Source organism: Artibeus jamaicensis, unplaced genomic scaffold (assembly GCF_021234435.1).
Source record: "Artibeus jamaicensis isolate MK-2021 breed Jamaican fruit bat unplaced genomic scaffold, CSHL_Jam_final contig_1715, whole genome shotgun sequence".
NCBI classification, from domain to species: domain Eukaryota; kingdom Metazoa; phylum Chordata; class Mammalia; order Chiroptera; family Phyllostomidae; genus Artibeus; species Artibeus jamaicensis.
In genome coordinates this window covers 1,004,767-1,032,495 of record NW_026521335.1, presented here as the reverse complement: position 1 = coordinate 1,032,495, position 27,729 = coordinate 1,004,767, and the positions used below count along the sequence as shown (strand labels likewise).

General features: G+C 51.4%; 3 protein-coding genes across 17 annotated transcripts in view; 1 reads left to right on the top strand and 2 right to left on the bottom strand.

Annotated features, from left to right (window-relative positions):
- Positions 1-603: 603 nt before the first annotated feature.
- ANXA9 (annexin A9) lies at positions 604-15,612 on the bottom strand. Of its 4 annotated transcripts, none has more exons than XM_037125912.2 (14): positions 15,541-15,612; positions 8,189-8,264; positions 7,409-7,499; positions 7,172-7,268; positions 6,487-6,581; positions 6,173-6,286; positions 5,858-5,948; positions 4,814-4,893; positions 4,573-4,632; positions 4,000-4,084; positions 3,761-3,856; positions 3,619-3,677; positions 1,143-1,265; positions 604-942 (listed from the first exon to the last, which is right to left on the bottom strand). In XM_037125912.2, exons 1-14 carry the CDS (start codon positions 15,593-15,595, stop codon positions 880-882), a joined length of 1,185 nt encoding a protein of 394 aa, XP_036981807.2. In that variant the 5' UTR covers positions 15,596-15,612; the 3' UTR covers positions 604-879. The 4 variants fall into 4 exon arrangements, with proteins under 4 accessions (XP_036981807.2, XP_036981791.2, XP_036981816.2 ...); XM_037125896.2 differs by lacking the exon at positions 15,541-15,612 and adding an exon at positions 8,422-8,610; XM_037125921.2 differs by lacking the exon at positions 15,541-15,612 and adding an exon at positions 7,972-8,075.
- On the top strand, positions 15,299-25,454 carry CERS2 (ceramide synthase 2). Of its 6 annotated transcripts, none has more exons than XM_037125876.2 (11): positions 15,299-15,383; positions 21,168-21,341; positions 21,746-21,863; positions 22,070-22,188; positions 22,383-22,440; positions 22,767-22,817; positions 23,039-23,131; positions 23,315-23,443; positions 23,869-23,975; positions 24,102-24,255; positions 24,450-25,454. In XM_037125876.2, the coding sequence occupies exons 2-11, from the start codon at positions 21,169-21,171 to the stop codon at positions 24,588-24,590; spliced, it is 1,143 nt and encodes a 380-aa protein (XP_036981771.2). In that variant the 5' UTR covers positions 15,299-15,383; position 21,168; the 3' UTR covers positions 24,591-25,454. The 6 variants fall into 6 exon arrangements, with proteins under 6 accessions (XP_036981771.2, XP_053526188.1, XP_036981785.2 ...); XM_053670213.1 differs by lacking the exon at positions 15,299-15,383 and adding an exon at positions 15,528-15,546; XM_037125890.2 differs by lacking the exon at positions 15,299-15,383 and adding an exon at positions 15,889-15,973.
- The window catches only part of SETDB1 (SET domain bifurcated histone lysine methyltransferase 1), a 35,392-nt gene continuing 32,223 nt past the window's right edge, over positions 24,561-27,729 (bottom strand). For all 7 annotated transcript variants that reach the window (XM_053670179.1, XM_053670169.1, XM_053670180.1 and 4 more), the window contains 3 exons: positions 26,746-26,957; positions 26,419-26,507; positions 24,561-26,230 (listed from right to left, as the gene is read on the bottom strand). In XM_053670179.1, coding sequence (XP_053526154.1) covers positions 26,113-26,230; positions 26,419-26,507; positions 26,746-26,957 — 419 coding nt within the window. In that variant the 3' untranslated portion in view covers positions 24,561-26,112. The remainder of the gene's footprint in view (positions 26,231-26,418; positions 26,508-26,745; positions 26,958-27,729) is intronic.

The window sequence follows — 27,729 nt, the reverse complement described above, 5'->3', positions numbered from 1 at the left end:
AGGGAGCAGGGTTGTTGATAACTGTAGCACCAGAGCCCCAAACAGGATTCCCGTCGAGTAACCCAGCGCACGTCTACTTCGAGGCCTCCTCCCCACCCACGTCCTGCTCCACCCAAACTTCAATCAGGGAACACAAACAAGAATGAAGTTGGCTAAAGACTACCAATGGCAGTGAGATGTTCTGTGGAGGGTATGGGAAGGATGAGGCAGGGCAGAAACTAGCCAGGAGCTCCTACTAACCCACATCTAAGACCGAGCTAGGCTCAGGTGCAGGCATTGAAAGAACAAGGCCAGCCCCATTCGCTGTTGCGGCACCAGGTACCTAGCGTGCTTGTGACCTTACTAAACATGACTGCCATTTTACTCTTCTGAGCTTGTCCCTAGGACTGGGAATTACTGGAAGCAACACAAGAACCACTCCCTACAGCCCCAGGCAGAAGATAACATCAGAACAAACTGCAGCCTCCTGTTACAACAGCCCCAACGGCCCAGGGGCCTCACAACAGCACCCCCTCCCCACACTTCTAAAACCAATTATAATCCAATAAAAGCTCAAAGCCTCCACCCCTCAAGGCTAGTGCATCTCTCCATACCATGCCCCTCTCTTTTCTTGGAGAGTGAATAAAAACTTTATTCTTTACACTTTCCTCTCCTTTGTGAATGCTTTCACAGCCAGTACAACTGACCACTGTAGCAAGTATCACTTTGAGATGAGAGAAATTAAAGGATTTAAAAGAAAACTTTGAGTTCTAGCCTCAACCAGAAGCTCAAACATGAGATGCAATTCTATTTGCTGGCCCAGCTGGTCTCCTGCAGGCTCAGCCAAACATGGAATCTCAGATCCCTGACTGTCTGTGGGGACGAAGGGGCCGGGTGGTTTCAAAGGTCTTCAGCCCTGCACAGGGTTAGTAGGGCTGGACGGCAGTCCCCTTTCACCGCATCCTGCAGACAAGAGAATCAAGTGTCAGAAAGGCCCTTAGCTCCGTAGCCCAGGCACGCGGACCCCTCCCTTGTGCTGATCCAGAGCTTGTCTGGTGCTCGGAGTCTTACACTAAATTAACCAAAGACTCATGAATTACCCAGGACATATGCTCAGCTGCGTGCAGGGAATGCAGTGGGGAGACGAAGGGTGAAGCTCTCACCTGGAGGGAAGAGTAGAGGGACTTCCCAAATTTCTTTTTGAACTCGGCTCGGATGCTTAGAAGGTCAGTCTCACTTCTAGAGATAAGGATGCGCGTCAGGACTTGGTAATTGGGCTCAGTTTCCTGGTAGAGGAAGAAATGGAATGGGGTGGGGTGGCAGTAAGATTCTCACAGATTCTAGAAAGTGGGGGTGAAGTGACAGTCAAGGCGAAAGAGGAATATGCATCATCTAGGGCATGGGTGGCAAATGCAAGGCACCGGTTCAATCCCCACTCAGGCCAGGGTGTGTACTGGAGGTGACTGATGGATGTTTCTCTCTTACTTCGATGTTTCTCTCTCTCATCAATAAATATATCCTCAGGTGAGGATTAAACAAACAAAAAAAATGATGAAGTAAAAAGAGAATGGATTCATTACCTAATTGTCAGGGGGCCTGATAACTACTTAATTTTTTTAACCCTCACCTGAGAACATGCTTATTCATTTTAGAAAGGGGAAGGGAGGGAGGGAGGGCCGGGGAGAGACATCTGTGTGAGAGAGAAACATTGATCAGTTGCCTCTCATATGTGTTCCAACCAGGGACCAAACCTGCAACAGGCATGTGCCCTGACCAAGGAATCGAACATGCAACCTTTTGGTCTAGGGTCAACACTGCAAAAATTGAGCCACACTAGCCTGGGCTGGTGGCTACTTCATTTTAAATTTCATGTATCATCTGTTTTGTATTGTGATAATGATTGCCTATTGCTCCCCGGTCTCCATTCTTCCCTTCTTCCAATTCTTGTGATTCCAAAGTTGTAGAATTGGAACAAGAGTCACTCATTAACTGAATATTCCCATTGACACACAAGATCCCTCCACACCAAATGTATATTAAACATAAGCCTAGACTTGGTACTTGAGAAGGTACTTGGCATCTGAGTGGCAAACTATTCTTAGGACTTTTTGCTTTTTAAAAAAGGTTTCAGAAAAATAGGCCTATATTATTTTTTGACTCCCACTTCTAAGATAAGTCTGGTGATTATATTCAAGAAAGTGGGTCCTGTATCCAAATACGTACATCACAATTACTCACTGCTGGAGTAAAAGTTTGTTTTACAGCAGTAAATTAGGTAACCACAGCTCTTCAAGTGACGCTGAGTGTCAACTCATTGTAATAGTGCAGGCTTTGCTGGGTAAGTATAGTCATCACTGTGAAAATGGAAATCTCTAGATGATAAAACGAGTGCTTATATGTACTGTCTTTGGTTGGTACTTTGTTTTGGGTTTTTTTTTGGTACTGTCTTTTGAATAGCTGTCAACAAGGCATGATGGTTTCTCAACCATTATACAAAGAGTTATTCCATTTTTATATTATTCAAATATTAAAGGCTATTTGTTTGGGGGGACAGTTGTACTTACTACTGGGAGACCTGGCTCAATGAGCAAAATGACTAGACTCTGCTTATGAAATTACTCAAACAGCCAATGTGACCAATTTAATTATGAATAATATGGAACCAAGTGTGACCAGTGTGGAGAAAGGCAGTCCTAAGTGCTAAGAACACTTATGGCAGAGTTACAGGGGTATCTTGGAGGTGTTGCAGGTTCGATTCCACACCATTATCATAAAGCGAATATCACAATAAAGTGAGTCACACGAGTTTCTTTGGTTTCCCAGTTCATAGTAAAATTATGTTTACACCATGCTGTAGTCTATTAAGTGTGCAAGAGCATTAGGTCTAATGAAACAATATATACACCTTAATTTTAAAATACTTTAGTGCTTAAAGATGCTAACTATCATCTGAGCCTTTAGTGAGCTCGAATCTTTTTGCTGGTGGAGGGTCTTACCTTCAATTTGTAAAAACTCAGTATCTATGAGCACAATAAAACGGGATGGGACTGTATAGACCAACACCTGTGGTACAGACCAGGAGCTGACATGTGGCAGTTCAGTGGCCTCTGGGACCATCATGTGTTGTGTTGAGAACATGTGCCTGAACAGCTGTGTGGCCTTGGACAAGGTATCTAACCTCTCTGTGCTTTGGTCTTTCCTCTGTAAAACGGGGATCAATGGGAACACGTGCAACGTTTCAGACAGTTCCCGGCACACCGTGAGCATCTACGAAATGCTGGTTCTCATCATTATTCTTGCTGGTGTTGTCACTATCGCTATTCTGGCACTGAGACCAGCAAGGCGCTGTCTTCCAGAGCAAATTCATATCTATATTTGGCCACCTAGACATTAATCAGGTCAAAATTTTAGCTTGAGTGCCCTTTAGGGTCAACTCTTAGCTTACTTGTCCACCCACAGCTTGCTCCTCTACTCTCGACAAGATAGTCAGTGCACCTGAGAGCTGCGATATGTTTATAAAGTAAACATGAGATTGTCACATTAGCATAGCAGCAGCACGAAACTCCCTCTCTCTTGCCCAGGAAGTATCTTCTCCACTTTTTGCTCCTCAGGGAGGAGGAAAAGGAGTGTCCCTCTCACCTGGAGGGCTTGATGCAGTTTATCGGCAAAGTACAGGGCTGTGTTCCTGATCACCGAGGCTGGAAGCAAAGAGGGAGAGATGGAGAGAGGTAGCTCCAGTTCCAGGGAGACCCCTACCCACGGGTCCTGAGCAGGCCCCTACTTAGGCTGAGCAGAGCCATCTGGGCATCTCCATGGAAACGGTTCCGGACAGTGTGCTCCAACTCACTCCCGGTGCACCGCTGATACTGATCAAACACTGGTGTATGTGGGAAGGGAGTTAGAAAGATAAATGTGGGGTGGGGGTGTCATCACAGAGAAGGATGAGCTCGCTCTCCCCATCTTCCTCAGCCAAAACCCATCATTACAGCAAGCAGGCGAGACAAGAGGGCCCATGTGTACCTCGGACAAGGTGTACAGGATTTCGCTGAGTGAGGATAAGGACCCATGTCCCCTCTGTACCAGGTCCTTCAGCTTGCTTCAATGCCTGGGAGGGGGAAATAAATCAGGATCATTGACTGGGGCCTGGGGAGCCATGGTTACAATGTTCCCGGTATCCATCACCATGACGGTGAAAATGGGATTAAGTACGGAAAAGTTATTTTAACCCATATATTAGTTGCTCTCTCAGTTTGTAATCCCTGATTTGGGGAAATCCTGGCACTCAAGGGATTAGGTAATCCCTAAGGGACAGTCTGGGGAGGGTCCTCTGCCCAATGGCCTATAAGAACTGACAGCTCACTTCCTGTGAGTTCAGGAGTCAGAAGTTATGAATAGAAAGGCTTCAGATGTAACACTACCTGACATCCCATGCCCCCACCACATCCCTGAGGACTCCTTCCCCACCAAGGCAAGGACAGGTCTGTGGGACAAGCTGGTGCGTGGGTTACTGTATCTCAGAGCCAAGGTGGCTCTGAGGTACAGTAAAGGAGGTATCTTATGTGCAAGACCACGCAGACTCTCAGCCCCGCTCACCTGGACATCCTGTTCTGTTAGGTTGTAGTCAATGATTTCAGAGCAGCTCTCACGGCCCCCCTGGGAGGAGACACTCTCTCAGGAGAACTCTTTGAGGGGCAGGTTTTATCTCCAGGCCAACAAATCAACCTGGTCCTCCCACAAAGCCCTCTTGTCCATTACATCAAAACAATGCTCCCCACTGCCCCATACCCTTCCCAGATGGTGTAACTCCTTCCTTTTGCAAGTCAGTCCTCCTCACCTTGGCCAGGGCCAGGAACAGGTTCTGCAAGGTGCCACTGGTCTCAGATTTGATGTCCTCCTCAGCCTCTACCTGGAAATCTGGGGTGGGGTCAAGAGCTCTCTGAATCCTCCTGAATTCTCTCAAGGTGGATGCCTCCAGGCCCTGCCAAATGTCTGGTCCACTGTGCCCAGCCAAGCCTGCCAACCCTGCCTGCAGTAGCTTGATGGCTGCTACTCCTAGGATGGACGGCCACCCTGAAAGCATCCTTAAGCTGCAGGCACCCCACATGCTGTAGGATCACATGCTGTGGTGTGGCCTCATCTCCTACCGACCTGCTGCAGGCAGGAGGCATCTGCTGTTCCAGCAAAGGCCAGGCAGTGAAGAGGAGCTAAGGAAACCCACAGGACAAGGTGAGATGGCGAGGAAGAGAGATGTGAGAGGGAGGGGGTTACAAAAGGAAAAGAGCAGGCAAGGGAGAAAAGGAAAAGAGAAAAACAACAAGGGAGAGGCAGGAGAAGGATTAAGAGATAGGCCAAGCCTGGACATCAAAGGAAAATTGGGAAAAGAAATAAAGGGGTTTGGGGCTAAGATGAGGGTGAGAAAAAGCTAGTTTTCAATTAGTGGGTGAGGCCTGTGGCAGCCAGGAGCCTGAGAGGTGACACCTACAACTTAGAGAACAGGTCCCCACCTTGCCCCCTGGCTGCAGCAAGGTTTGGTTCAGCCTGGGATATGGCGCGATGGCAGAATCGGCACGGGGCTGGGAAGATGACAGGAGCACCCTTGGGAAGGTCACAGTGCCCAGCATTGTCATTACCTTGGAATCTGCCCTGGAGCCCCAGCCTAGGATGGTTAATCATTGCTTCTTTTTTCAATGATCACATCTGTCTGTCTCCCTGGAGAGACTGACACTGGGTGGGGCAGAAGGCCAGAGAGAGAGCCCCAGGTAACAGAACTTAGGCAGACAGGCTCCCACAGTGCCGGTCCCGACCAAATGCCAGAGAGGAGGGGACTGCCCCTCAGATCCCGTTCCAGCTCCTGCCGCCCCCTCCATCCTGCTCCTACCGTGTTTGTAGACTGCAAGGCACTCCTGCAGCTGGGGTGGGGTGCGGGTAGCAAGAATTTCCACAACCACATCCTCAGCAGAACCTGAGTCCTACAAGAAATTGGGAGACGGCTCTGAGACTGGGCCATGTCGTTAGGATGGCAGAAAGCAAATGCTGACCACGTGTCCTTCTAAGGGTCACTATGAGACGATGGAAGGGGACCTCTGCCAAGTCCCCTTCACTGCAGTGGGCAAAGCCAAGTCACCCAGCCTTCTCCTTCGCCCAGTGGTGACCTCACTTCCCAAACACCCCATCGAGCCTGCTGTCCTAGTACCTTCAAGGCTGTCCTCAATTCCTGGGCGTCCAAATGGGCTGCTGGCTGCAGCAGAGCCACCACGATCCTCTCGAGGTTGCCGGAGAGTGCCGCCTGCAGGGACTGCAGTAAGTCCTGCAAGTGGTGCCCGCAGCAGAGGAGCAGCGTGAGGGGCAGGTCTCAGGTGTGCGGAGGTCTGGGAATATTGCCTCAGGCCTGAAGCTCCGCCCCCATTTAACCAGGAGTCAGGGGGCCCCCACTATTGCCGCAGTCCAAGCCTTCCAGGGACTTCCACCCCGCTCAGCTCACTCTCCGGGGAGTCCTAGCGGGCTCACTTGCTGGGTGCGCTCCTGGAAAGCTCTCGAGATGAGCTGCCTCTGCTCTCTGCTCCGGTTGGTCAGCACGTCCGCAATGGCGGTGCGGTCCACGCCTGAACCAAGACGAGGGCTGCGCTGTATGCTGGGCACACCCCAGCCAGGGTCTTTACAGGGTTGGGGTGCCCTTGCTCCTCAGACTTGAAGCCTCCAGAGGAGCAGAGAACAAGATCCCGGAAAGAACTGAAAGCACAGGAGCAGGGGTCCTATCACCCCACTTCCATTTGGTCTTAAAAGAAGATGCAAACAAGACGCCAAAATAGCATGCAAACCCTACCCAAATTTAGGCAAAGGTGGCCTGTGTGGTGGGAAAAAAAATGGCTTTTGGGGATCAGCAGACTTGGGTCGGGATTCAAGCTCTCGCCTGGTGGGCTGTGGGGCCTGGGGCAAGCCTCTCCTCCCGCCCTGAGCCCCAGTTTCCTCCTGGTGCAATGGACAGAGGACAGCTCTCGGGGCGTTGTGAGACCGGCTGTGACACACCTCCCATGCCACTTGCCATACAGGAATTAAGGCATTCCGAAAACATTTACTGAGACCTCAGTCCCTCCCTCCCGGCTCTTTCTTGGTATACAGGCTGGCTTTAAGAAGCTAGAGGACCCCCTCCCCCCGCGCCCCCCCCCACAAGTGCAGAGGGAAAGGGGCTCACCCTGGCCTGCGATGGCCCTCAGCAGCCTCTGCACGTCCTTGTCCACACTGAAGCTCAAGAAGTTCCTGAGGGTGCCCAGGGTCCCCCATGCTGCCGTCTGTGAAAGCAAGGAGGCAGTCTGCCCACGGCCTCCCCAGTGGGGTCACTGGCGTGGCCTCAGGGCCCCTTCTGCTTCCCAGTTCCCGGCCCCCTCACACCCTGAGCTGATAGAGTTAAAATGGCTCCTACGGTCCCTACCTTTTTGGCAAGGCCCAGGTGGCTGAGGATCTCCTGGGTCAGGCAGAACCCCGTTTTCCCACTGGTCACAGACATGGTGCAACTGGCTGCCCTGGGGGGTGGGGGGGGAAACAGCAGCCAACTGCAGGAAATTTTCAGCCCTTCTGGGACTCTCTATGACCCCTAGGCCCTGAAACCTGGGCTTCCATTGCCTGTTCATTTCCCTTTTTGTAGAAAAAGAGGACCTTAACCTGCTTGGCGGGTTCGGAAGCCCAAGTGGAGGGGTGAGAGGGGAGCCCCCACCTTCTCCACCTCTCACCCTCCTTCAGGAAACAAGGGCTGATCGGGGAAGCTGCCAAAGCTGGCATCAAACAAACCCTCCGTGATCGCAGGGCTGGCCCCTCGCTCCCAACTCTTGGCCTGAAGTGGCTGACCCCTTTCTGAGGTTCAAGTCCCCTTGCTTCCACTGCCTAGCTGGGCCCGTGAGGAAAGGAGAGGCAAGCTGGCAGGAGCAGTAGGTGGGGTGGGAGCTAACTCCTAACAGCACCACCCCTGCTTCAGCCCCAGCCCACCAAGCCGCCTACCTCCTGCCTGCCTTTTACCCTTGGAGTCTCTAGCTGGGTTTCTAAGTCAGCAGGTGCAGTTTCTGAGCTGATGTGAGTTTGTATTCTTGTGGGGACATGGGTGCCTGGATGAGGGAGCAGGTACTCATGTTGAAAAGGAAAACTCCTTTTTCCCCCCTCCAAGTGGTCCACAAGCTCCCACTGGTCCCGATCCTGGGGGCCCAAGTCCAGTGCTTACCCAGAGGTGCTGGGGCTGAGGTGGGTGTTGTCACAGCCTCCTGGCGTGCCTGTGTGGGTACTAGCTCCTGTGTGGCCTGGTAGAGGTGAGGGGGGCGTGAGCAGCCCAGGTGGAACAGCCAGTCAGATGACCTCTCTAGCAGACCAGCCCAGCTGTTTTCTGGAGCTCTGGCCCCTCCCAAACGTGGGAGAGGACCAGGCTGTACTGGGTCCCACAAGCAAACACCTCCCTACCTAGCATCTCTCCTCCCAGGAACTGGGCCTCAGCCCACGCGTGAGAACTCTGCTCGGCCTCTCAGTAGCTCAGTCCCAGACACAGGAGGCTTTGTGCATTGCTTTCCCAGGGGGGCCAGGTGGGACCGTAGAAGTCCGGTCTCTGTGGCCAGCTTCTGACCTGGCCCTGCCTCTGGCTCTGGCTCCCTGGGGGGCAGGTCAGACAGGCTCCAGGCTGATTTCAGGTTGATAGAGAAAAACCTGTTGGGACACATACCAGCAGGGCACCCCAACCTGCACCCCAGAAAGGGTCCCAGCCCAGAAACTCCCTTCACTACTGCCTTCTTAGAGTCAGCCAGCTAGGGCGGGGAGGTCCAGGGGACTGTTCCTCCCCATGGAGAAAAAAGGGCACAGGCATTTGGAGGTGAGAACAGATCAGCAGAGTCAAGAGAGAAGAATGCAAAGGGTGTTCCTGCTGGATAATACTATGATCCCAAAAGGCAACAAGGAGATGGGGGCTCCCCAGGTCCCTGTTTCTTAGATTGCTTCTATCGCCTTTTGGCTGCCAGGACTGCTTCAGCAGTTGGTGATGCAACCGCTGCAGCTGGGCTGGGTGCTGTCAGAGCACACAACAGCAGGTAAACAGTCTTGAGGAGCCTTAGGGGCCCCTGAGCTGGTAGTTACTCAAACCTCACAGCCAGCTCCCCAGGGCCCGGGAGCAGTCTCCTTCCTGCCTCCCTAGTGGGGTCAAGTGGGGGCTGGACCCAGAAGCTAGAGAGCTGTCTCCATTCCTCTGCCACTGCCCCAACCCAGGAAGGCCCTCTGTTTTGTTTTGTTTTTATGTGAGGAGGTGCCTGCGGCTCTCCCACAGAGGGGAGCAGGGCTAAGGAGATGCCAGGAAGGGAGATTTCTATGGGGCAATCAGTGCTCCTCATTTTTTTCTCTCCTGGTAGAGTAGAAAACATGCACTGTTTTTTGCTGGAGAACATGGGGTCAGGCCCTAGCACTGCCACTTGGTATGTTCTGTAACCACAGCTAGTCATTTCAGGTCTGTGTCTCTGTTTATTTACCACCCAAAAAAGGGTGGGGGGAATATTGGGAAAGGCTGGTGGGGGCATTCTGGGGCACCTGAGGACAGGCCGCCTGGGACGATAAAATGAGGTAGTAGATGTGGTGACATCTGACAGAGCAAAGTGCCTTGTAAATTAGGGTTGCCAGATTTAGTAAACAAAAATATAAGACACCAAGTTAAATTAGAATTTCAGACAATTTGTTGGTATTAAGTATAACCCAAATATTTCATGGGATATACTTATGCTAACAAATTGTTTGTTGTTTATCTGATATTGTAATTTAAATGAACATACTATATTTTACCTGGCAACCTGAGAAAGAGAACTTATTTCAGAATGGTTAAAGCAGAGGTACTGAAGCCAGACTCATTAGACTCAGAATTCTGTCCTTTTCTGTAACCATGGCAACTACCTTAACTTTTTTGAGTTTGCTTTTCTCATTGTCAAAATGGAGATAATCATAGTGATCATATTATAGGTGAATGTGTGAATTAAATAACTTAATACATGTCGAGCACTTTAGAAGAGTACTGGGCACAGAGTGGCAGGTACACGTGTCAAAATTTTAACTAATATGCAATAGTAAATATTGCTATAATGTTATTTTATAGTGATAACTTATTATTAACTTGGCTCCCTAGGAAGTTCAATCTCTGCTCTCCTCTGCAATTTCTTTCCTGCCATTCCCGGATCTGACCAGAAGAAGGCATCAGCAGCCACCGAGAACCGAGAGCCCCCTAGCGGCCACTTGAAATCCCGGCGGCTCTGGCTCCACACAGCTATCAAAGCCTCTTCTTTCCCTTGTTGAGAAATGCAGTCTGCTGAAGACCTCAGGTTCCTCAGTGGACTTGGTGGGTAGTCCAGGTCAGGGTAAGAGCCTGAGGTAGGCATCTGCTCAAGGGTGCCCAGTGAGAAAGACCTCAGGAAGCAGGCAGGCGACTTCCTAGGCTGGGTTGCCACAGTATAGTGGCTCCACAGCCAGTCCCTATGCCTTTTGCTTTCTGTACCCTTCAGAGTCCCTTCTGGGAACACATCCCAAGTAGGCTTACGGGGGAATGAAGGGAGAAAGAGAGCTCTTGTTTCCCCAGTCCAAACCTCCGCACAAGACTCCTGGCTGATCTGCAAGGCTGAACTCCGCATTTGGAGAAGGCAGGCAGAACCTTAGTCACGTGGCAGAAGCACAGTCCTACTTGCCCAGGAGTAATGTTACATTTGCTCCACTGAAACTTGGTATCACGTCCTTTGTCCCTTGGTTCTGCTTTGTTAAATTCCAGGGCCAGATTGAGGTTGTTTTCAAGTGTACTAATCACTTTCTACTCCCAGCCTCTAAGTTTTAGAATTCCAGAGCTGGAGATCTTAGAGATGTCTTGGTCTACCACCCTCTCGTTGCTGACTCAAGGTGGCGGAGTGACTTCCCAAGGCCATGCTGTTGGAACCAGAATCAAGGTCCCCTAATTCCTTCTCAGTGTTTTCTTTCCCACTCAGAGCAAGGCATGGCTGATTTGGGGTCTCTCTGAGTGGCATACAGGGGGACAAACAGGAACGAACACAGAAAGCCTCCTTTGTTGACTCATGACACCTCTTCAACTCTTAACTCTGTCTTGGTTTTCTGTAAAACTTAATGAAGGGGATAAATTCTGAGAAACGCGCGGTCAGGTGATTTTATCGTCGTGTGAACATCACAAGGGCACTTAAGCACACCTAGACGGCATAGCCCCTGACGCGCCCAGGCTGCATGGAACAGCCTATTGCTCCGAGGCTGCAGGCCTGTGTACCAGGTTACTCTACTGAATACTGCAGGCACTCGTTACACAGTAGTGTTTGTGTATCTGAACGCAGGAAAGGTATAGTAAAAATTTGGTATAAAAATAAAAAAATCGCACACCTGTAGAGGACATTTAGCGTGAATGGAGTTTGCAGGACTGGACGTTGCTCTGGGTGAGTGAGTGAGTGGTGAGTGAATGTGAAGGCCTAGGACATCACTGCACACGACCGTGGGCTTTATAAACACTGTGCACCCAGGCTGCACAATTTATTTAAAAGTTTTCTTTCTTCAATAATAAATTAACCATAACTTACTGTTTTTTTACCTTATAAGCTTTTACTGTTTTTAACTTTTGACTTGTACTAACACTTAATTTAAAACACAAACATATTGTATAGGTAGCTGTACAAAAATATTTTTCTTTATATTCTTATTCTATAAGCTTTTTAATTTAAAAACTTGTTTTAATTTATTTATTCTTAGAGAGAGTGAAAGGGAAGGAGAGAGGGAGAGAAACACTCACGTTCAAGAGAAACACATTGGTTGCCTCTTGCATGCCCCCAACCGGGGACCTGGCTGCCACCCAGGCATGTGCCCTGGCTGGGAATCGAACCAGCAACCTTTCAGCTCGAAGACTGGCACTCAACCCACTGAGCCAGGCCCTAAACATTTTATTTTAATTTTAAAAATCTTTTTTGTTAAAACCTAAGACACAAACACATACATTAACCTAGGCTTACACAGATCAGGACCATTATTAACACCCCTGTGCCCCCCCCCCGTCCTTCCCCACATCTTGTCCCACTGGCAGGTCTGAGGGGCAAGAACAGGTACAGAGATGTCATCTCCAATGATAACAATGCTTTCTTCTAAGGTACAGAAAATAAGTAGCATAGACGGTAGAAAATAGACAGGGGGAGGGCAAGAATAGTATGGGAAATGTAGAATCTAAAGAACTTGAGACACATGGTCATAAACTAAAGGGGGGAATGGTGGGGGAGGGGGTGTGCAGGGTGGAGGGGAATGAAGGGGGAATAGAACAACTGTAATGGCATAATCAATAAAATATATTTAAAGAAAAACAAACAAAAAAACCCAATGCTTTCTTCTGGAAGACCTACCTGAGGCTCTTCTTGAGGAGTCAGCACCCTTCCAAAATATGTCCTTTGCTTGTTTGTTTTTTTTTTCCTTTTATTTCATTATAGATTTGTTTGTAAGATTTTTGGAAAGAAAAAATAAGCCAAAATGGAGTCATTTTTGATAAGCTAGATCACCAAACCAAACTTAATTGCAGTTTCAGCTTCTCCCAGGGATCGAATTTTAAATCAATCAGTCTGGAATTTCCCAATGAACTTTAGTGAAGTAATCTGCCTTATAAAACCCCTCACTGACCTGGCCGGTGTGGCTCAGTAGGTTGGGCATCTCCCAAAATGGCAAGGTCCTGAGTTGAGGGTGTGGGGGAAGCAACCGATCGATGCATTCATGAGATTTATGAATTCCTTAATAAAGCCAATTAGATCTTCAAATTTACTCAGCTGATTTTTTAAAGACTTTATTTATTTATCTTTAGAAGGGAAGGGAATGAGAGAGAGAGAGAGAAATATCAATGTATGGTTGCCTCTGGTGTGCGCCCTGCTGGGAACTGGCCTGCAACCCAGGCATGTGCCCTGACTGGGAATCGAACCACAATTGTTTGGTTTGCAGACCCATGTTTGATCCACTGAACTACACAACCAGGGCTGAATTTTGTTCTTTAACACAGATAATGTACCATGAACATTTATCTCTGCTAATGAAAATCTTTCCGTGTTGGGGTCCATGTTTTCAAACTTTTTTTTTAACTCACAAGGCAACACCTTTAATAAACTTTTAAAATTAAAACAATTACTTGAAGGGGGAGAATTGAATGTGGGAGAGGGTGGGCAAGGCAGGGAAAATGGGGGGAAAATGGAGACAAGTGCAATTGAACAATAAAAAAAAGTTAGCTCTTATTACCCTCATTGAATAGAAGAACAGACCCAGAGGGGGGAAAGGAAAACCAAAGTTTTCAAACTTTTTAATGAACTTGTTGAAGTCTTCAAAAGCTTCTGCTGAACCCTTCATTGAATATTTTGGGGTTCTTCTTTTTCTACTCCTGCAGTTTCCTGTCCTCTTGCCTTTTCTTCAGCTGTGTGTTCCTGTTCCAGCACTAACAATTTCTCAAGTTAGTTACGCAGGAACCCCCTCCAAGTTCCCAGTGTCGTCATTCATTCCCCGATCAAAGTTGTTCACCATCTTAACCATAGCCTCACCAATTTGTGCAACATTTGCACCATGACGATGTTCAGACGGCTAGGAAGTCACTAGGTGACAGGAACTCTTCAGGTCCACTGTAATCCAAATGGGCCACCTGGTACCTATATGTGGTCCCTTTCGGCTGAACTATCATTATGCAGCACATGACCGCACCTTGCATTGAACGATTCCAGAATACACAGAAATTTCTCCTGGCTGCCCTGGCTGGTGTAGCTCAGTGGATTGAGTGTGGGCCTGAGAACCAGAGTATCGCAGTTTGATTCCCGGTCAGGGCACATGCCTGGGTTGCAGGCCAGTTCCCGGCAGGGGATGCACCAGAATCAACCAAACATTGATATTTCTCTCCCTCTCTCCTTCCCTTCCCCTCTAAAGAGAAATAAATAAAATCTTTAAAAAAAAAAGAAATTTCTCCTGGCAGTTTTTTCTCCCCAGAACTCCTGGCACCTGAATCCCCCTGTTCTTGCATTAGCCAAGTCTACTCCTTTACCCAAACAGGCTTCTTCTGTATTGCTCCTGCAGCCTTATCTATCTGGGAAGACCCGCCCTCCACAACTGAGGTCCTGTCTTTGCCAGCTCCAGAAACGTGGCCCAGGTACCTAATCCCAGCCCAAAAGGCCGAAGGCCGGGTGGTGGGGTGGTGTCCTCTGCCCCCGGGGACACCTCAGCAGCCATGTGGAGGAAGTGAGTCAGTGAAGGCAGGCAGCTTGGGGCATTGTGGGTGTGGCTATGCCAGCCAGGGACAGTGGGGGATGGGTCAGGAGGGTGGTGGTCAAAATCTCCTAGTCCGGCTAGGGCCTGTGTGTTAGCGGGAGTCCCAGTTCTGCTGACAGAACTGGCAGCATCATTCTTATGCTGCCTGCGGCTGGGTTTTCTCTCCTCCGCCCACTTTCTCTTTTGTCTCCTGGGGGAAGGACGACACACCCTCTTATCTTTATTTCTCAGGCCTTGGCAATCTAACATTTGCCCCCAAACTTCCCCTCCCCATGGCTATCTTTAAAAAAGTTAACGGGTCTTCAGTCCTGTGGGTCTGGGAATCCTTTTAAAAGTCTGGTGGGGACCTTGGGAAAGCCTGGCATCTAGAAAAACTGCCTGAGGAAAGGGTTCAGAAGCTAAAAGAGGGGAGCCAAGTAGGACAGAAGTGTAGGGAGGGCTGAGAGAGGGACCAAGGTTGGCTGTGGCCTAGGAGGAGCCGCTGGAAGCCCGCTGGGAAAGGGCGTGTGGGCGTGTGGGCGAGGAGGAATCTGAGGAGGGCGCTCCAGAAAGGTGGAGGGAACTTGAGAACTGGAAGGCTGAGGGAGGAGCGGTTACCAAAGGGTCCGAAGAGACAAGATTTGCTAATAAGGGAGGTGTTCAGACTGGGGCAAGGGAAAGCAGGACTGGAGGGGTCGCTGGGAACTGGCAGGTCTGGAGCTAAAAAAGGCCCGGAGTCCCCTGGGCTGTTTTGTGGGGAGATGGGCCACGGGGTGGGCCCTGGGCTGGGGTCCCACTGCAAAGAGCAAACGAATAAACAGGTCGGAAGTCAGTCGGCTTCTGTCTCTTCACGTTGCCAGAAAGAGCGTGTGATGAGGCGCCAGCTCTGAAACTGCGTGCGTGCGTGCGTGTGTGTGTGTGTGTGTGTGTGTAGGAGGGGCGCTGTGACACTCCTTCCTAAAAGGACTGTCAGAGCACCTGAACTTGATTAGATAAACCAGGCCACAAGCCACCACCAGAGGTTTTAACTGTGACAGTATAAAAACGCCGACATTTCAACAAGTTAAAAAATTGTGACCTCTCCACCGACTCAGTGGTAGCTCTCTACACAAACCCTCCAACGCGCCTTAGTCGTGCCCTCTCCACGTTCGGGGTCAAGGGTAAACATGTTGCATCTTCCTAAAATATCGATTTTACCCGGTTAAACGAAAAACGTTTTTTTAATGTGCTTTTGAACAGGGATAAATGTGATGTAGGTTGGAAACTGGAATGCGTTTCAGAAAACAGAAGTGGGGGTTGGCTCTTTCAACCACGTACCCGGAGGTGCGTGTGCGGCCGGGGGAGGCTGCCCGCTCCCGGGGGTCAGCGTCATGGGTTTTATGGCGACGGCGCGGGGCCGGCCCTGGAGGGGCGCTGGACTTGGGCAGGGAGCCCCCAGGCGGCGCCCGCCGGGAGCCCAGACGCCCCGGTTCCGCCGCTGCCCGGTGCGGCCGGAGGGTGCGGGGGCCGCGGCCGGGCTCTGACCGAATTTGGGGGCGGCCTCTCGGGGGGCAGCGTCCCTGCCCCTCTGCGCCCCGATCCCCGGCGCCTCACGGGTCTGGTGCGGGCCCCCGAGGGCGACGTCGCACCCCCACGGGGGACGCGCCGGCCGGAGGAGCCCGCACCGCCCCCCTCTCCCCGCCCGCGGCCGGGCCGCAGGCCCACGCCCAGGCGCCCGGCCCCGGGGTGGCTCGCGGCCTTTCTTCCCCAGGTTGGGCTCGGCCTCGGCTCAGCTGGGCTCGCGGGCGGCGGGAGGAGGAGGAAGGAGGGAGGGAGCGGCGGGCGGGCGGGCGGAAGGGGGAGGAGAGGAGCGGGCCGAGCCAGTCGGAGGGGCCCGGGGCGCGGACGAGAGGAGACTCGGAGCAGCGGCTCGCGGCCCGCCCAGCTCCGCGCCGCCGCCGCCGCCGCCGAGTGAGTGGGGACCCGGGCTCGGGCGCGCGGCGCGCAGGGGTGGGGCGGCGGCGCCCAGAAGTTGGGCCGAGTGGGGGCCGTCCCGACGCCGCTCCGCGGAGAGGCCCGGCCCGGGCGGGAGCGGGGCCCGCGCGGGGAAGGAGACCGGGGCGGCCGGGCGGGGCGGCCGAAGGCTCGGGCCTCTGCCGGGCGCGCTCATGGCGCCGGGCCTGCGGGCGGGGGGCCGGGGCGTCCGGCGCGAGCGGCCCCAGCACCGCCGGGCGGGCGCCCCGGCGTCCCGGACTTTCCGGGCCGCGCCGCCCGAGCGCGGGGCGGCCTCTGGGCAACAGGTAGGGGCCGGCAGAGGGGGCCGCGGGGCCGCTCGATGCGGGGCCGAGCCCCGGGCGCCCCTGGTAGGGGCCGAGCGAGGTCTGGTGACCATTTGCGCGAGAGCCCCGGGCCGGCGAGGGGCCGCGGCGTGGCCCACGGCCTGAGCGACCCCGGCCGCTGGAGCGGGAGGGGAGGAGGGGCTCGCTGCTGTTCGGTCTCACCGGAGCGCCGTGGCCACTCCGGGAGGGAGGTCAGAGCGTCCATGTGCTTAACGGGAAACAGGAAGGAGTGGCTCTGAGACTCTGCCCGGCCCCCCAAGGGTAAGGCTCCTAAACCGTTATGGGGTGTGTGTGCCAGGGGTGGAGGGAGACCTGCTGGGGAAACTGGTTTTCTCTGCCGCATCTTGCTAATTATTGGCCCGGAGGTTCTCTGGCAAGTAGGTTAATGACAGGTGTGCTGCACGAATCTTCTGCTTGAGCTCGGGGGTTTCTCTCTCGCCCCAAACCAGATTGCAGTCACCTGCGTTGCCAGGCCCGTCAGGGGTTGTGATGCTGAGGAATGGAGTGAGCCCTCTTCCCGGAGTCAAGGCAGGGAAGGCCTCCAGCAGGCAATCACCCGACATGTGTGTTTGCGGGCGGCCAACCGGACCTGAGCTTAGGTGGCTGAGGACAGTTGTGATGGGGCTCCTAGAGATAAGGTCTTGTCTGTATCCTCGTCCCTCAGGGCCTGGCCTTAATCATACAGTGACCTGCACACAGCTCTGTGTTTTCAAGAGAGTTTCTTGTCTCCCTTAGTACTTCACAATGCACTCCCCTCACTGGGGCCTCTGCCCAGATTTCCCCCTGGGAGGAAGGGCCTCCTTGTCCCCTGTCACTGGCCAGAGGCTGGCTGATCCTTTACTGTGCCTTTCACCACTTCCCCTCATCTGCCCCTTCAACCTGCCGGCCTCTCCCCACCCTTGGGGGCTGTAGTCTCCTGCGGTATTGGATGTGCTGGGGCTTCTGGTGGGATGGCCTGGACAAGCTTGATTTGGGGGCCTGCACTGCAGCCTGGAGCTGTGACACCTCTTGGCTTCATCCATTGCTCGCAGCCTTGTACTTCATGCCCGGAAATTTTCAACAAGGAAGACTATTCAGGTCCTCCTCCACTTTTGTAGTTCTTCAAGCTTTGGTGTGGGACCCTCTCCTTGTCACTCTCTCCTCGCTTGCTGATCCCATTGTATTTTCCTCAGTTACTCTTCCAAGCTCTGAGAACCAGTGGGACGGTTCCCACATTGAGTCTCTGGGGTCCCTTTCTCACAGACTCACACTTCTGCTTTCCCGGCCCTCTGGGTTTACAAGTCCCCACAGGGACCCCCCTGTGTCTTTGCATCCATCTGTGCAGGTGTGGAAGGGGTCAGTCCGAGTTGGGGCAAAGGGTGGGGACTGGGCTGAGCTGAGCTCAAGTTCCTGGTAACCCAATGCCCATGAAATCCCTGCTCTGTTGGCCCCTGTCCAGCTGGCCTGTGGCTCAGAAAGTGGTGTCTCTGTCTCTAAGGCAGGTGTGTGTGTCAGAGAAACACATACATACACACACAACCTATCATCTCTTCCTGTGTGCAAGGGGAGTGAATTCTGTGAGTGGAAAAATATTTGTAGGTGTGATTTTTCTCTACCAGAAAATCAAGGAATTGCCGTGTAGGCCAGTGGGGCCTGGAAAAGCGGGTCGCCTCCCTACCCCCAGGACAGGTTGCCCTTTCTCACCCCGGCCTTTTGTTTATGGGATCCCTTGCTTGGCTTGGGGTGCTGGTGCCAAGAAGCCTCTGAGGCTGCCACCTCGAGGCCCGTCGGGAGCCCCTGTTGTCTCTTCTTCTTCCTCACCCTCCCCATGTTGAGTTAGAAGCCCTGACCTTGCTGAATCTGGTGTCTGCCCCTGCTGGGCTAGGTCCGGGGAGGGGGAGGGGGTGCTACCCCTCTGCTAATGGAAAGGACTGGGCAGCAAGGGAAGGCTGTGGTCACAGAAAGCCTGAAGCCCAGGTGCGGGCAAGCCCTATTTGTGTTTCTGGACGCCTGACACACCATGCTTCCTTGTTCACAGCCCATCTGCCTTCCTGCAGGAGGCTGGGAGGACACAGGTATATCTTTTCCTGGGGTTAAAGTAGTTGCACTGTCCATGCACTTGTCCTTGACCACTTTCTGACACTTTCTTTGCTTGCCTCCCCAGCTCTTCACTTTCTTTGTAGGAGTAAGACTAGCAACAGACATTCTCCGGCCACAGGAGTCAGGGCGAGGGGCTCCACCCACCCCTCCGAATCTTTAGTCCTCAAAAATGTCCCTGTCAAGAGAAACTTCCCTGCTGGTCTCCACTGACCAGTGCGGGGATGGGGCTCAACATCTAGGCCTGTCTGTACTCTTGGCTTTAGATCTCAGCAGAGGACAAAGTTGGGCTCCAAGATACACATGAGTCAGGTGACTGGGCCCGGTGTACTCCCCACCTCCAGTCGGGCTAAGCAAAGAGTTGGGAAGGAAGAGCCAGAGGTGCCTCCGCGTCGGCCTTCTGTCTTGTCCCTTCTCTACTATGTTTTCTACCACTGTTCCTAGGAAAAAAGTGTGTGTGTGTATGTGTGTGCATGCACACATGGTTGTATGGGAACAGTTTCATTGTGGATGATTATGTTTAATTTTCTTCAGTTCAAAAGACTTCCATTTCTTTAACTAATTAAATATTTACTCTGACTAAGGTAGAGTTGGAAGGGGCTGTGCCCTCTCAAGCTGAGGTCTGGAATGTGTGTGTGTGTCTGTCTGTCTGTACATGTGTGGGTGCACATACGTGTGGTATTGGGGGAAGGTGGAGCTGAAGCTCCGTTGTCAATGCTGACCTCTGATTTCATCCCAGAGTGGGGGCAAGAGGGTAAAGTCCTTGAGCTGGAATACTGACCCGTGGCAGGCCAAGAGGGATTTCGCAAGTGGCTCTCTGGTGGGTGGGGGTGGAGCTGTGGGAGGAGGGGCCAGAGGACCAGCCCAGCTCAGCTCAGCTGTGACCTGTCTGATCACTCTTCTGCCAGGGGCACCCGCTGGTCTCCAGTTCACAGTGGAGGACAGTGTCCCCACTCTCTCCTTCGTCCTTGGTGGGATGGGGGTGACACATGGCCACCTTCCTTCTGTGTCAGCTTTTAGTCTCAAGGCCAGCCTGAACACTGCCACCTCTCCTGGATGAGGGGTAGGAAGTCTGGAAAGTACTGCCCTTGTCACCAAGGGGTATTCACTGCTGAGTCCCAAGACCACCAGGTGTTGTACTGGTTCCAGCATCACTGGCTCGTCAGGACCATCTTGTTGCTTCTCTCAGCTCCAACAGCTGCTGCCCCTCATGGGCCATTTCCTTCCTCATTCGAGTGCCCAAGTGGTCACTAAACCTCTTCCAGCCACTACCTTCTCTCTCTTTCTTTTAAAGATTTTGTTTACTTTTAGAGAGAGGGGAAAGGAGGGAGAGAAACATTTATGTGGGAGGGACACATCAATTGGTTTTCTCTTGCACACCCCCAGCTGGGAGGCTGGCCCCCAACTCAGGCATGTGCCCTGAATGAGAATTGAACTGGTGACTTTTCAGTTTGCTGGATGACTCCCAGCCCATTGAGCTGCACAGGTCAAGGCTACCTTTCTTTTTCAGGGGAGGGGAGGCTGGGGAAGCAGCAGCTCTTCCTGAGCTGAGGGTATTGCGACAGGTGTTCCTTTGCAGACTAGTGTTCTTTTTCAGATGAACCTTAATAAGCAGTAGCTTCTAACTCCACCACTTTGGTTTGCTGTCTCCATTCTCTGTTCTCCAGTCCTTGACTCTCTGCAGCTTTGTCTTCACTTTGTTTCTTTACTTTTTTTTTTTTTAAGATTTATTTATTTTTAGAGAGAGGGGAAGGAAGGGAGAAAGGGAGACAAACATCACTGTGTGGTTGTCTTTCAGGTGCCCCCTACTGGGGACCTGGCCCACAACCCAGGCGTGTGCCCTGACTGGGAATTGAACCGGCCATCCTTTGGTTCACAGGCCCGTGCTCAATCCACTGAGCTACACCAGCCAGGGCCACTTTGTTTCTGAAAAGATCCTTCTGCTTTATGTGTAGGAATTGGGTGATTTGGCATGGGTATTAATCTTGTGTGCAATAGTCCACTGATTGTCCTAGAGCTCAGCCCATTTGAGAACATAATTTTGCTTTACTCTGGCCTCTTAATTTTCCCTAGGAACCATGGGTTGTAGGGAAGGGGAAGGGAGGGTTTGCCCCAGCCCCGGAATCTGTTTTTGAACTTCCCCAGCAAGGAAGCCTGCAGTTGTCTGGCTGAGAGACTGGAGAGTTAGGGGTAGGGTGGTCCCTCTGACTTTAAGACCGTTGGCTTCTAAGACCAGATCCTGCTTGTCCTCCATGCTAGGAAAGCAAAATGATGGGAACATCGAGACTGTTAATTCTAGGCTATCAGGACTTCCTGGGGGTGGAGGTAGCATCACCTTCGACTGTTGTAAATGCTAAAAGATAGAACTGGAAGGCCATCATGTTACAGATGAAGAAAATGATTTGTCCAAGTTCAGCTTAACATTCCAGGACCTGAGCCCAGGATTGAGTCTCTGCCCTCTGCTCCTTTTGTTAAACCATGAAAACTTAACTATCTTTTCCCGGTGGCTGTCCCTTTTGATGCCCTCTACCTTCCCCCCTACCCTCTTAGAATGCTCCAGACCTTGTATGACTACTTCTGGTGGGAGCGGCTGTGGCTGCCTGTGAACTTAACCTGGGCTGATCTAGAAGACCGAGATGGACGCATCTACGCCAAAGCCTCAGACCTCTACATCACACTACCCCTGGCCTTGCTCTTCCTCATCATTCGACACTTCTTTGAGCTGTGAGCATACTCGCCTACCCACATGCCTTTCTTTCCTGGCTGTCCACTTCAAGTGTGTGTCTGGCTGTTTAATTGGCCCTAGCCCCTGGTGTTTTAGCCACCCAGGTCCCTGCCTACTGTGTCTCCCACTGAAGGCAGCATTGTCTTCCCGAGGGCTCAGCACCCCCTGACCCTTTCTGTCAATGGTCATTTGTTCTCACCCTCTACCCTGCCTGGCCACTTGTAAACACAGGCAGCTTTGTCAGCTCTGAGCAGCTCAAGGAGGCCAGAGAGGGGATTGCCAGGAAACTGAGGCCGGAGTAAAGTCTGAGCTTGCAGTCCTCTCCCCTCCCAGCTTAGGGGCTACCAAGACACTGAGGCGCTTCAAGAGAGCCAGACAGTTCTCACTCATGTCCCTTCCTCAGTTATGTGGCCACACCACTGGCTGCCCTCCTGAATGTAAAGGAGAAAACTCGGCTGCGGGCTCCTCCCAACCCCACCTTGGAGCATTTTTACCTAACCAGTGGCAAGCATCCTAAACAGGTATGAGCTGCAGATCTGCTTGAAAAGTTACCGAGTTCTCGGAGGGAAAAGGAAGGAATGGGTTGGAATATCAGCTGTGGTGGGTGAAGAAATGGGAAAGTAGTGCTACAGACTTATTACAAGCTTGTTACTTGGAGCAGGTGAGACAGTGCTGGGCACTGCTGAGTTCTGAAGCGAAGTGCAATGGGCTTCTTCACTACACCCAGGTGGAGGTAGAGCAGTTATCCCGGCAGAGTGGGCTCTCTGGCCGCCAGGTAGAGCGATGGTTCCGCCGCCGCCGCAACCAGGACCGGCCAAGTCTCCTCAAGAAGTTCCGAGAAGCCTGGTAGGGGAGGTTGGAGCACCAGAAGCAGAGGAAGGTCTGATGTACCTTGCTGGGAAGGGTGGGCTGTGGCAGTATGCAGGGTGATCTCACCCAGGTCAGATCGATATGGTTGTCTAGACATTCCTGAAGATCTCTGGGGTACTTGCACGCTTCTCCCACCCCACTGTTCTAGCCATTTCCACTTTCTTTTCCAGCTGGAGATTCACATTTTACCTGGTTGCTTTCATTGCTGGCATGGCTGTCATTGTGGATGTGAGTGGGGATTACTGGGACGTGTGAGTAGGTTCTATGGCAAGGCGTGAGGAGGCCACAGAATTTGGGTGCCTCTTTTTTTTTTTTTAAAGATTTTACTTGTTTATTTTTAGAGAGAGGGAAAGGGAGGGAGGAAGAGGAACATCAATGATGTGCAAGAGAAACATGGATCAGTTGCCTCTTGCACACTCCTAACTAGGGACCTGGCCTGCAACCCAGGCATGTGCCCTGACTGGGAATCAAACCAGTGATTTTTGGTTTGCAGGCCAGCACTCAACCTGTTGAGCCACAACCAGCCTCTTTAACCTCTCACCATCTCTTTGCAGAAACCCTGGTTCTATGACATGAAGAAAGTTTGGGAGGGATACCCCATACAGGTATGAAAAGGGGCCCTGGTTTCCCTTTAGGGAATGATGAGAAATCAGTGCAGCATAGGACTAGGGTGCACGAAGACACCGTCTCTAGAGCCCCAGGCAGGAGGGACTGGAGTCATGGTGCTGAACCGTCTCGGAGGCCAGAAGGGCTCCTTTGGAGAGCTGTGACTCTTGGGTCCGGTCACTCTGGGGCCCCTCGCCTCACCTCCCACTCTCTCCCCCAGAGCACCATCCCTTCTCAGTACTGGTACTACATGATTGAGCTTTCTTTCTACTGGTCCCTGCTCTTCAGCATCGCCTCTGACGTTAAGCGAAAGGTGGGTCAAGGGGCTGTGCCATTAAGCCTAGAAGCCCAAATGAAGCTGTGCTGAAGTCCGCTCTTTGACTTGTGGGTGCTTTGGGCAGAGCTGTGGGACGTGGGGAACTAAAGGTGAGGGGCAGGAAAGGGGAGGAGGAGCTCGGGTACAGGAAAAGTCCTCTGGAGCCTGTGTCTTCCCTAGGATTTCAAGGAGCAGATCATCCACCACGTGGCCACTATCATTCTCATCAGCTTCTCCTGGTTTGCCAATTACATCCGAGCAGGGACTCTCATCATGGCTCTGCATGACTCTTCCGACTACCTGCTAGAGGTCAGGCTTTCTGGGCATTTATTTTTTTTCTTTTTTTTTAAAGATTTTATCTATCTTTAGAGGGGAAGGGAATGAGAGGAGAGAAATAGCAATGTGTGGTTGCCTCTTGTGTGTCATCCCCTGCTGGGAATTGGCCTGCAGCCCAGGCATGTGCCCTGACTGGGAATCGAACCGTGATCCTTTGGGTCGCAGGCTTGTGCTCACTCCACTGAGCTACACTGGCCAGGGCTGGGCATTTCTTTATACCCAGAGACCCTGGTGCAGGTTCTTCTGTCCCTCTATCCTTTGGGGTTTATGGGGGGTGTGTGACATTCCTGGGACCTAGGAGTTGGGGGCACAGAGCCAGTGTGGTAACTGGGGTGTACATGTGAGTGTGTATGGGAGAGTGAGGAGCCCATGATGACGGACGGGGGCTGTCTATGCAGTCAGCCAAGATGTTTAACTATGCGGGATGGAAAAACACCTGCAACAACATCTTCATCGTCTTTGCCATCGTCTTCATCATCACCCGACTGGTCATCCTGCCGTTCTGGTGAGTAGGAGACCAGACTATACTTTTCTCATGAAATCAGGAGTCCTGCCTCCCTCCGTTTATCTGTCTTCCCTCTCAGCCCCCTTCTTCGTGTGTTTACAACCGTCTCTCCCTTCCCGTCCCCAGGATCCTGCACTGCACCGTGGTGTACCCGCTGGAGCTCTATCCTGCCTTCTTTGGCTATTACTTCTTTAACTCCATGATGGGAGTGCTACAGATGCTGCACATCTTCTGGGCCTACCTCATTCTGCGCATGGCCCACAAGTTTGTAACTGGAAAGGTGAAAGCTCTCTCCCCATTTTGTAGGTCTTACTACCCTCAACTCTAGAAACTGCCCAAACTCCCTCCCATACCAGCAACCCTCTAAAAACCTCCAGGGGGGGCCCTGGGGATAGCTGGAACAAGCCCCCATGGAGAGGCAATACTTAAAGAGGTTTGAGGACATCAAGTAAACCTCCTTATGCTGTTCCACAGCAGGTAGAAGATGAGCGCAGTGACCGAGAAGAAACAGAGAGCTCCGAGGGGGAAGAGGCCGCGTTTGGGGGAGGAGCAAAGAGCCGGGCCCTAGCCAATGGCCACCCCATCCTCATCAACAACCATCGTAAGAACGACTGAACCACTGTCCCTGCCACCCCTCAGATTAATGTGTAAAGCCAAGGAACTGTCCCCTGCCCCCCAGTAGGGTCACTTTAAGTTCTGGAGAAAAAGGAGAACGCCAGAAGTGAGTTATTCTCTTTGCCCCCACCCCCTGCTTGTCACCCAGTTGCCTTTAAACCAAATCCTGACCGACCAATCCCCATGTCTCCACCTGGGGGAGGGTTAGTGATATTGTCACAGGGGTGAGGGGACATAGTCTTTATTTTCCACCTCGTCCTTTCTGTTGCTTTCAAGACCCTTCCTCAGCTCTAGGGGTGGGGATTACAACTCACATTCCTTATCCTTCAGAATTTGGCCCTAGCTGTTTGCCTTTGACCCCCTGACCTCCAGAGCCAGGGTCGTGCCTTACTGTCCCATTTGTGGGCCTCATTCTGCCAAAGTTGGACCAAGGCTCACCCTTTCTAAGCTCCCTAACTTGGACCAGAAACCAAAGCTGAGCTTTTAATCTTTTCTCTCCTAAGATGCAAATGAACTGAGTGTAGGAGGGTAAACATGACCCTTACCCTACCTCTGCCAAAAAGTGGGGCCATACTGGGGACTGCTCAGACAGTCTTCGTGTTACTTTTCTGCCAGCTGTCCCCTGTAGTCACCAGGTCCAAGATCTTACTGCCTCCTTTCTCTGGCCTCTTCCCTTAGGCTAGTTGGTTTGGAGTAGAATGGCAACTAGTTCTAATTTTTTAATTTATTAAACATTCGGGGTTTTGGTTTTAAAGCCAGAATTACAGCTAGCACCTGGCCTTTTAGCAGTGGGACCACTTCAAACCAAAATGTACTGTTAATGGTTTTTTAATTAAAATATATTAAAGATTAAGTAAAACATGGCGACAAGTGTCTGAGACTATTAGGAATTAGAGGGGGATCAACTAAATAAACTAAGGTAGTCTTTCTCATGCCTTCCTCTTGGTTACATAACAATTAAAAAATTCATGTGGCAAATAAGGGAAAGCAAAGGTAGAGGAGGTACAAGATTAATGACAGCAGCCCATCTGGGAAGGATGGGAGAAAACAGACTGCAATATTGAAAGGCCCAGAAATGGGAGTATGGGGGCTGAGGGAAAGAAAATCAAATCACAATCTTAGTCTTAACATCTTATTAAAAGACTTTCCAGAAACAATACAAACCAGGGACAGTGAATGCACAGCCCTCACACGAGGAGCACAGTGTGTTAGAAGCATGAACACTTGAACAAATGTAGGATGGGAGGGATGAGCAGCAGGGGGGCTGAGGACGTCAGGCCCAGGTTAGAGTGGTAACCTCTCACTAGCCCCTAGTGCCTCAGGGGTGGAGGAGGGACCCTGCCCGCTAGCACCACATTGAAAGGGATCTCCTGGTCCAGAACCCCCATTTCTATCTCCTAGGAGCTGGAGGAGTAGCTAGACTGGAGACCTGGTGGGTGGGTCACAGTTCAACAGTCAGGAAGACCCAGTTTCTGGGGATGGTCAGTTCAGGAAGGATTCAGATTAGGAAGAAGGCTGCCCTCTAAAGAAGACGCCCTCTGCATTCGATGGCCCCACAGCAGCAGAGCAGCTCCTTGCCTTCCACACTGCCCACCTCGTAGTTGTAGTCCCAAGTAAGTTCTGTCCCAGCCCGGATTCTCCTACAAAGAAAGAAAGAAGGGTGGGATGGGAAGACAGCAGACAGCCTGGGTGCCTGGGCTTACCGAGTGTACAGGTGGTGCTGGATCACAGACGGAGGAGGGCCCCTTAGAATTTCCATAGTTCTTGCCCCTTCCCAATCATGGGTTTCTTTTCTTACCCAACCACCCTCTTTCTGACTCCCTCTTACTTGCTGGCAAAGAAGGCCACCCAAGGGAAGCGAAGATCATGAGTATCCACGAAGACATTCTGGACAAACAGGTTGGGGCTGCAACTGTGCTGTAGGTTTAAGGACAGGATCAGTAAGAACCACGGAAACAGAATCCAGCTTTGTGGGGTGAGTGCAAGCTGGGTGAAAAACGATGCCACTTGATCCTCCCCATCACAGCAGTTTTGAAAAAAGCTACCTCTTTAAGAGAATTTATAACAAGAAAAGGTAGGCTTATGTAATTGCATTGAAATACTAGAAATTTAAAGACCACGGGATAATCCAGCATCTGAGGGAAAGGGGTCTCACGTTGAGGTAGCGGCCCAGGTTGCCTTCAAGCTTGGCGTCGATGATGTAGCAAGACTCCTCACCATCGTAGAACTGGCGTGTGTTCTTACGAACAGGTGCACTTTCCCCCTTTTCCACAGACGCCATGTTGGTTGATTTAATGGCAATCCCATGAGTTGATTTAAGAGCAAAGCCTCGGGTTGATTTTACTGCCACTTGGCGCTTCATTGGACCTAGGCAGGAAGGAGAACAGGATCAGAACCCATCCCATCCCAACTCATGACCGGATAGTCTGCCCCCATTTCATTCCACACACTGCGGCTCAGGAATAACAATAAACTGGGACTCAGGCAAAGATCCTAAATGGCAGGTTTTTCAAGAAGGATTAGATCTGCTCGATAAAGGAGCTGAGAGAAGAGCAGGGAAATGGAAAAAAGACAGCAAAGAGACGTATCAAACAATATTAACAGTTTAGCTGGGAGCCAGGGAGCACTTACAGAAATGTTTCAATTCTTGGGATCTGAATTTTTCCTTTAGCTTCCTTTAAAAATTCTCTAACCCTAATTGGCCAATAGATATACAGAAAGGTGCCCAATGTCAACTAATCATCATGAAAATTAGAACCACAATGAGATATCACCTCACACCTGTCAGAATGGCTGTCAATCAACAAACAGGTGATGAGGAAGTGGAGAAAAGGGAACTGATGCATTGTCAGAAGGTCTGCAACTTGGTGCAGCCACTATGGAAAACAGTATGGCGGTGCTTCACAGAGGTAAAAATAGAAGTATGTTATGACCCAACAATTCTACTTATAGCTCTTTCTCCAAAGAACAAAACACTAATTTTAAAATATATATGCAATCCCTATATTCATTGCAGCATTATTTACAATAGCCAAAATATGAACGCAACCTAAGTGCCCATTAATAGATGGTTAGGTAGAGAAGATGTAAGATATATATACATAATGGAATATTACTGGGTCCTAAAAAGAATGAAATC